The sequence below is a fragment of the Rutilus rutilus genome (genome assembly GCF_951802725.1).
Source record: "Rutilus rutilus genome assembly, chromosome: 9".
Classification (NCBI taxonomy): domain Eukaryota; kingdom Metazoa; phylum Chordata; class Actinopteri; order Cypriniformes; family Leuciscidae; genus Rutilus; species Rutilus rutilus.
The window spans coordinates 20201762-20210535 of NC_140223.1; the positions used below are offsets into that span (position 1 = coordinate 20201762).

At 36.4% G+C, this 8774-nt stretch overlaps 2 protein-coding genes across 3 annotated transcripts in view; both read right to left on the bottom strand.

The window, feature by feature from the left end:
* Positions 1–953: 953 nt before the first annotated feature.
* exo5 (exonuclease 5) lies at positions 954–5882 on the bottom strand. Of its 2 annotated transcripts, none has more exons than XM_084419082.1 (7): positions 5770–5882; positions 5595–5688; positions 5290–5377; positions 4907–5154; positions 4703–4807; positions 4442–4614; positions 954–3332 (listed from the first exon to the last, which is right to left on the bottom strand). In XM_084419082.1, the coding sequence occupies exons 1-7, from the start codon at positions 5770–5772 to the stop codon at positions 2862–2864; spliced, it is 1182 nt and encodes a 393-aa protein (XP_084275208.1). In that variant the 5' UTR covers positions 5773–5882; the 3' UTR covers positions 954–2861. The 2 variants fall into 2 exon arrangements, with proteins under 2 accessions (XP_084275208.1, XP_084275207.1); XM_084419081.1 differs by having other exon boundaries at positions 4907–5160; positions 5770–5873.
* A 1565-nt stretch (positions 5883–7447) lies between these two features.
* rflnb (refilin B) overlaps positions 7448–8774 on the bottom strand; it is a 2570-nt gene continuing 1243 nt past the window's right edge. The window contains exon 3 of the mRNA XM_084419083.1: positions 7448–8774. This exon is cut by the window's right edge and continues 92 nt beyond it. Coding sequence (XP_084275209.1) covers positions 8551–8774 — 224 coding nt within the window. The 3' untranslated portion in view covers positions 7448–8550.

The following is an 8774-nucleotide window of genomic DNA, read 5'->3' on the forward strand; positions in this document are numbered from 1 at the left end:
ATGGCTGATCTCTGGGATTAAAGAGTCAGACATGGAGACAGAGGTGTTTTAGTCAGTTGACTAATGATGACAGTGAGATTGGGGTTGTGGACAGCTGCTGGTTGGGTCCAAAGACTTCCTCATGTTTTGCTTTAGCTTAAAGAAGCCTGTGGGTTTCAATTTCTCCAGACCGGGATCATTTGACCATGTGGGGATCTCCACACTGAGCAGGGTGGAGCTGAATTCTGGCTCGGTTACATTATTGCGGCAGCAGACCGCTGTCACTCTGTAATGAGATCTGCGTCACAGGCTTACACTTTTAATGGATTTTCTGCATAGTTTGTAGTCTATTCATCATGCATTATTTTAGTTTCTTATTTTTCCAATTCCTTCTAAGAAGATGTATCATGAATACACTCAAGTAAACAACCTTAAGCATTTGTTTAGGTGAATAAGTTATCAAGTTAATAACAAGTCTGGGTCATGCTTACTTAAATTAATACATTTACTCAGAAAGGGTGCAATAACTTGCAAAAAAATCCTGAAAAACATGCATCATCGTTTTTTTACAAAAATATTAAACACCACAACTGTTTTCAATAAGAACTGTTACTTGAGCATCAATTCTGCATATTAGAATGATTTCTGAAGGGTCATGTGACACTTTAAAATATAAAACAATTATTTTTAATTATAATAATTTTTCACAATATTACACAATTTACTATATTTTTGATCAAATAAATGCAGTCTCGGTGCCCATAAGAGACATCATTAAAAAAAATCTTACCGACCCCAAACTTTTGAATGGTATGTAATTATTCTCTTAGAATATATTACATTTTAGACAATATTGAACTATGTGATATAGGTGAGATTCACCTTATGGTAGAGGAATCATTTGCCTACAGGGAATTATGTAACCAATGTGATGACATTCATCAATGCAAGATATCACAATGCAAAACGAATGATTCCAAAGTCCTGACAAATTTATTCCTGCATTAGTTCCCATGCACTGCACACTCACATGAATATCAATTCAATCTCCCCATGTGTTTGCACTTAGTTTTACACACCATTTAACCCTTTTCTAACATGATAGGAAAACCAAGCCTTTTAACTTCTTTTTGTCTGTGCCTTAATGCAATCATTCAGAGACCCTATGTTGGGCGTCCTATTGATCAGGGAAGGCAGGAATTGAGTTTGGTGCAAATCAGTGATCAAGACAAACAGAGCATGAACCGATGGGCCACATTAGAGTAGGACGGCTCCTCTGTCTGCCAGGTGACAAGAGTTTACAAAGGCTGAAGTGAAGTGCTGAAGCACTTTACTAGAGACTGAGTGAGTGGGAGTGCTGTAAAGAGCCTTGAATGAGGGGTCATTAGCGCCTGAGTGACTTCATCAGACCAGACGGTACTGCAGGTTCCAATAGCCGCTGCGTTAAGGAAGATGGCATGCTTTAATGCAGACATGAGCAAACACAGAACAGGGTATGGCTCTTTTAGCCTGTTGACTAGCAGATTAGAACAGACCTCAACCAACACAATCTAATAGCGGCTGCTCTCTGGCTGTTTGATGCATGCCATGAGCAGGTGCATTGCAGGGTAAAATCATTACTGCTATCACATTAGAGCGCAGATTCTTCTCTATTAAGATTTGCAGTCAGTTGTGTGCTGATCATGAGATCAGCAATAAGGAAAAGAGAGAGTCAATTAATTATTAAAATTAACAAGCCTCCAGAGACAATTAAAACAACGTATGCGTCATGCAAAGGCACAGATCTTAACCAACAGCCTAGGTAGGAACAAACTCAAACATTTGTGCATTGAATTTAAAGACTGACTTAAGTATTTGTGTGTTGGTGTGTGATTTAGGTTCCACATGGAAAGCACCCTGGGGAAGTGTGTGACCTCTTTTAAATGCCAGATGTGCCAGTCTGACAGTGTCATAGTGATAACAAGGACATGCTCCAAGGCCTGCGCTCAATGACGACATGTGAAGAAAAGCAGTGCTGAGGTCAGTGCCAGTGCTGATGAAATTTCATGCCCAAATAAACAAGCATCTCCGTATCAACACAAGTGTGTCATTATGACATTATGAGAGATCTGCTAATCAAAATATGGCATTTCCAGTCTTTGGCACACCACATCACATCACTGATTTCATATTAGCAATAACTGTCAAAAACACACTGATAATGTCATAGTTATCATATTATCATCTTACAGAAATGACTCAACATTCTAAACCTTTTTTTTTTTCCTTTTTTTTTTCCTAATTATTAATGGTAAAATAGCACCATCTAGTGGCACATATTCCATTATAAAATAGAAACATTATTAGATGTTTTGAAAGTGACAAACATTATATAGGCTAAATCATTTAGTTAGGGATTAACATTATTAATTATTTAGCTATTAATAACTTATTAATACATAATGGCTAAGGTTAATGATGTACATCTTTGTTTCAAAACAAAATTACAGAACAATAGAAGCTCCATATATATAATTTGCTCACTTTAAATGTATTATATATTGATTATATTGGCCTCCCTTGACTGAAGCCATAAAAGTTCATTGAAGTTCATTGAAAAGCACATCTAAGTGGGCTAAAATTATTAATGTACACAAAGAAAGCTTTCAGCTTGCTTCCATTAAAGCCATTCTAATCCAAAAATTGCATTATGGATTAAATATTGCATTATGAATCCACAACGCATCACTCACAGTCATTATAGAGTTGCAGAATAACATTCACATCACATCATTATTTAAAAACTGAAATAGAACACATACGACAATTATAAAAGTATAAAACTTGAAAGCTAAAAATATGACAAAAGTCGCCACATATTGTATCAACTGTAAAATGCTAAATCATGAGCAAGAGCTAGCATGAGCTGCTTGTTGGTCAGATACTTGCAATCTATTCTTTTTCCAATCACAAGTCTGTTCATACAGGCATGATGTACATTTCCAGGCCTCCTCTATGTCCACCCCTTTGGGTTCCCTCTGGCCTGTCCAGTAGGCCAGATAACCCTGAAGCTCTGCCCGTAGTTGAGCTTCATTGAAAGGAGCGACTCGGGTCCCAATGGGTCCACTAGAGCCTTGGTGATAGTATTCAAGCTGAAGCAGGTCAATGCATGGAAGATCAGAACATGACACAGTTATTAGTAGGGCATCAACCAGTTCCTCAAAGGTAATCACCTGAACCCCAATGCTTTTAGCATGGGCCTGGACTCCCGCTCCAAGCACTTGAGTTGGACGCAGTTTAAGGTGATTTAAAATATGGTCTTTCTTCACTTCCCCTCTCACCAGTCCATCAAATAGCAATTTATATAGGCCCACCTAAATAACAGATGGACAGTTTAAAAAACAGATGCAAAGATCCAATATATATATATACGGTCAATGGTGCATTATAGTGTGCATAATAAAGAAAAGAAAAAGGGAAGAAAAATCTGTGCCAAGTTTTTAGAAATGCACTTTTTGTATTCATGTTGGTTTCATATGTTTTTGAGGAAAAAAAATTATGCCATTTTCCTAATTTTAAAGTATTTTTCATTGTAAAAAAAAAAAAAGAAGTATTTCTATAAATATCATCAATTATGAATTCAGTTTTGGGGAGTCAAACCATGTGATTTGGCTGGTTGCACATGACTTCGATTTAGCAGATAATTTGTTCAAATATTTGTAACGGTTTTGTTAAAAGACACATTTTTTATCAGTGTTGTAAACTGAAAATAAAACTGAAACTATTAAATATAATTTTTGGTAATTGAAATTAGGATGAAATTAAATAAAATAAAATATGAAAAAGTATAACATGAAAATTAGAAACGGAGAAAATTAGAAACTGAAATAAATACATTTAAGATAAAGTACTAATATTACATACTAAAACTGAAATAAAAATAAATGAAAGCTGATAGAAATAATAAATAAATAAAAATACAAAATCGCATAACCAAACGAATTAAACTTAAAAAAAAAAAAAAATGAGTCACTGACAATATAAAAATAAAGGCTAAAATATTAAGCAATACTATACATTCATAATACTACAATGAAACCGATTTTTTTCTACTAAGAAATAATAATAAAAGATGACACCAAGCTACTTAATATTTCATCTCTAGAATTTCATTCTTTCAGGAGAATTTTGTATTATTATTATGATATTAGGACAGTTGTATCACCCTGACATTTTTTACTTTATAATTTTTTTAACAACAAAAAATATGCTCTTTATAGAAAATAGAACAATTTGTATTCAGGTCATTATAATGTTGTTGTTGTTTTTTTGTAAATAAAATGTCACAAATAAGCGTCACATCATTGACTTTCACTATATGGCCAAATGTATATGGGAACACAATGAAGTCCAGGGAAAACAAGGCAGCTGTGCACAAAAGCACAGTGCAATCATTAACCTGTAATAAATAACTCCAACTCACCTGTAAGCAGTTAACTTTATCTTGTGCAGAAATAGGCATGGAGTTGTGTCTGCGTGTCTTAAGCTCATTTAGGACTAGCTCCCCCTTCTGGTTATACATCAGTTCATCAATGACCCCCATGAAAAAAACACCTTCCTGCACACCAAACACAGGGAACTCTCGCACACGCTCCCCTGAAATAAGACGTTTGAGAATTAAATGTTTATACTTCATCTAAGTACCAAAACAATACCTCAAATTATTTCTACACTGTCAACACACCTGCTTCTAACCGTGAAATCATGTGTAACATGTTGAGAAGTTTGACGGCTTCTGCATCCTCTCTAGTCCGGATATCTATAGGGACAACGTTCTGTATCTCCAGTTCTGGAGATGAAAGGCATGGATGGAATTACTGAATATGCATGATACATTATGTTGCACTATACACAAAGTATTGAAAGCCAATGCAGTTTATTACATCACCTCTTGATAAATGTATTTTTGCTCCGATTTGCACCTCAGTCCGTTGCAGGTCTTTTCTTTTGAGATATGGCTTTAAAAGACCGTAGACGGCCTTTATCTCACACCAAGACTGGTCACACAGGAGAGTCACACTCAGATGCCGCTTGAGGAAGCGTTGCATTGGGCTCAGGCTGTTTTCATGGAGGCTCTTTCTCTTTAAACCCCTCTCATCATCAGTTTTTACTGCTTCTTGCCCCAAAGCCTCTTTGCTATGGCAGAAAAGTAGAAGAGCATTATTATGTGACAACAGCAAAGAAACAACATGTTGCAGAATGACGTGGGTTGCATGTCGGCACACAATATCTAGAAACATTTTTTCTCTAAGCATCACACAAAAGACTTACTTGTACACTGATGAAGTGGGCACCCTGGGAAGGCTGAAGTCCACTGAGTGTTCACAATCAGTTTCTCTACTGAGAGGACGCTGGGGATCTAAATAGACAGAGAGAAAATACTGTTTACGTGTATAAAACCTAACAACAACACACAAGTTGTATCTCATGTTTCTTTCCGTGGAAAGAAACACAGATATTAAACAAACAAATGAACAGAAAGAAAGAAAAAAACGCATTACAATCACAACAAATTACCAAAATTACACAATCTTTTGGGACTCCCAATAGACATTGAAAATTACACGATATTTTACCGATGCTTTGTTGCTCGCAAGGGATGTTGAGAAATTCTGAGTCGCTAATGTCATCCCAGTCATCGAGCAGTTGTTGTGATCCAGAAGCATCCATCTGAAAACGAAAATAAAGTCATTTTCAGCTCATTCTAATCTTCACACCAATATTGCAGGAACAGCTATAAAATAAACACACCATTAGTTCTTATATTTGTCATTGATGTTTTACATTATATTGCGTAGTTTTGGATTAGTTGCATACGACATACTAGTAGGAAGTATGCCAAATGAACATCCCGCCCCGTCAACATCAACAAATGTATTCGATTGGCTACTGCTCCATGTAGCCACACCCACTTATTAACGTTTCGCTAGAAACGAATCCGATTGGATACCAGTGCCAAATGCTTCTAATAAAAACAGACGTTTGAGTCTGTTTAGTGTAAGCAAAGAAGAACAGTTCCTGTAACGTCACGATATTTAAAAATTACGCATTTAAAACATGATATTAAATGAAAAATAAACCATTATAAAATCATATGCATTTACACTTCCAATAGGAAATACTGGATGGTTGCCATTGCCATAAAGTATCGTATTATTTAGCGTAAACAGTGAGCCACGGAAACTTAGGAATGGCGTTTTTGACGTCCCGTAGTCAGTTGTAGTTGTTCTCACTATTTGAATAAAAACAAAAGATGGCAAACTGACACTCCAAATATACGACTAAAGTTATAAAGAAAACAATTTATCAAGAAACATAACTGTGGATCATTACATGTCAGGTCAGAACATCTCGTTCGCATTCTAATGATAGGTGGGTATAGCCACTAGTTTTACTAAATCACAGGTCTCATGAAGTTGTAAGAGTTAAAAACTATAATAAAATATCAATTATTTTAAAATAACACTGGACATTGTTACCTTCACAGTTATCACAAGAGGATTAAGTTAACACTTAAGTGGACATTATGGACCAGAGCCAAAAGTCTAAAACAGCACCTGAGACCATGAGAAAGCTGAAGAACAGTCCTGGAGATCATACATGCTCACAGAAGACCAGAAAAAAGGCCAAAAAAGGGAGTCAACGACACAAAAATGTAATGGTATCCACAGCCAGGCCCAACCAACCTAAAAAGACATCCAAGCGCCAGTCCGAGAGTCTGAGATGGGTGGGAGAGCTGGCCGACCCTGTGGAGGAAGAAGAGAGGATTGAGATTTATAAAGCCAACAGAAGGAAGCGCTATTTGGACATTCAAGAACATTTAATCAAGAGCTTGCCCTCCATTGACAGCCAGTAAAGTATTGTAGTTCTTGTATTTAAACTTAAAAAAGAAATGCATGTTTTATACATAAAGCTATAGCCTACATTTTAAAATAGCTGCATTCATATTGTTTAGGAGTAAAATGCTTTTAAAGTGATTGTTCACCCCCAAAAAACGAACATTTTGTCATCATTTACTCACCCTCAAGTTGTTCTAAACCTGTATGAGTTTCATTCTTATCTTGACCACAAAAGAAGATATTTTGTTGGCAACCACAGTTGACAGCACCCACTGACTTCCACGGAAGTGGAAACTATGGAAGGCATAGCTTGGAAGTCAACTATTTCCTACTATGGAAGTCAGTGGGTGCCATCAACTGTCAATTTGAGCGTGAGCAAGTAATTACAAAATTTTCATTTTTTGGGGTAACTATCCCTTTAACATCTGACCTCTAATACTTACTTTCACCTCTAGGGGGCTCTCGAGTACAACAAATGAGAAGATCACTAGTTGCACTACTATGTATTTGAAGTAGGGTCTTGTTTTCTAGCATGATGCAAACATTAAGTAAAATGCACATTACATTACATTACAATAAAAACCAACATGTCACTTTAAATAATGAATTTATTTCATTTTAATATCCATCTTAACGTAAACATTAATAGAATCAGAGTTAAAAGAATTAAAATAATTGTACACAGCACAACTACAGATTTTAAAAGCTAGCACATTTGTGTCACTCACTCAATCAATAACTGTGCACAGAATAAAAGGGAATTAAAACAAGAAGAAATAAATAGAGAATAAAAACTGAAGTGCTGTTATTTACATTATAATTTATTTCAAACGCTAGTCTTCATATACGTCAGTCTGCAGTATCAAGCATGATTGAGCTCATTTCTAATGTGACCCCACTTGTAATTTTTCCTTCACTTACTAAAACCAAGCCAAGCTGTGGAAGTTAGCTAGCCTTTACATAAAGAAAATATGGTTAACGACTTAAGTGTGGCTACAGTAGTAAAAATATGCAGGTTAGTTGATTTTCTGATGGATTTAATGTTTCAGCCCAGATATAACCCGTGTGCAAAGAGACCCTAAAATACCCTGTTTTTGTTTTGTTTTGTTTGTTTTTTAGGCCCTAATATATCAATTTTTCCTTTCTAGATCTCAGTGAAATGTGAATCACATGAAACATATGGTATGTGTCAGCTCTAACTTTGTAACCCAACCCTAAAATACACTATTTTGTTATTCTAATACACAATTAATGGTGTGGAAAATCAATTTGCAATCTAGTACATCCCATATTTCTCTATGGTCAACATCAAATCTAACCTTTCAAACCAGTGATGGTCCAATATCACAAGATCTTAAACTTTAATCTCACTATTAAATAAATCAACCACATTTCTACATACAATTAAACCCATTGGTGTCCACTACCACTAAACACTGATGGAGAAAACCATCCAAACCTTCATATGCTGCTTCTAACCAAACCTTTAAAACTACGGTTAAAAACACTTTGCTTTCCCTCCTCCAACCTTGAACTCACTAACTGCACTTCTGTCTTGGGAACCCCTTTCCAACTGGCAACAATTTCAGTCAGAGTTTCCTTTTTCCCCCCTCTTGGGACTCAATGAATGCAGGCGGTGGTTTATAATTGGTACATATGGGCGTAATGTCAGGCACATATGCCAGTGTGTCTTTCAAAGACCAGCCTTGCAATCAGAAGCCTGCAGCTCAACCGCAGAGAAGAAGCGCTTGGTCAACTTGTGCCCGTCATAATTGAGCTGGGTGGTGTAGAAGGTCCGGGTGTGTTTGGGGTACACTATGGTGGTGCTCTGGTAGCGCTGCACACGCTGACGGGGCTGGAACTCCAGCTGGGTCTTGTAATGTCTCCAGGTGCTCTGAGGCAGGGCCAACACTGTCT

Excerpts from the sequence above, each read along its gene's own strand:
- exo5 (XM_084419081.1), bottom strand. Across the intron at positions 5,378-5,594 it reads TTGCGAGCAACAAAGCATCG|ATCCCCAGCGTCCTCTCAGT; the intron begins GTAAAATATCGT and ends CTGTCTATTTAG. Across the intron at positions 3,333-4,441 it reads ATAAAGTTAACTGCTTACAG|GTGGGCCTATATAAATTGCT; the intron begins GTGAGTTGGAGT and ends TCTGTTATTTAG.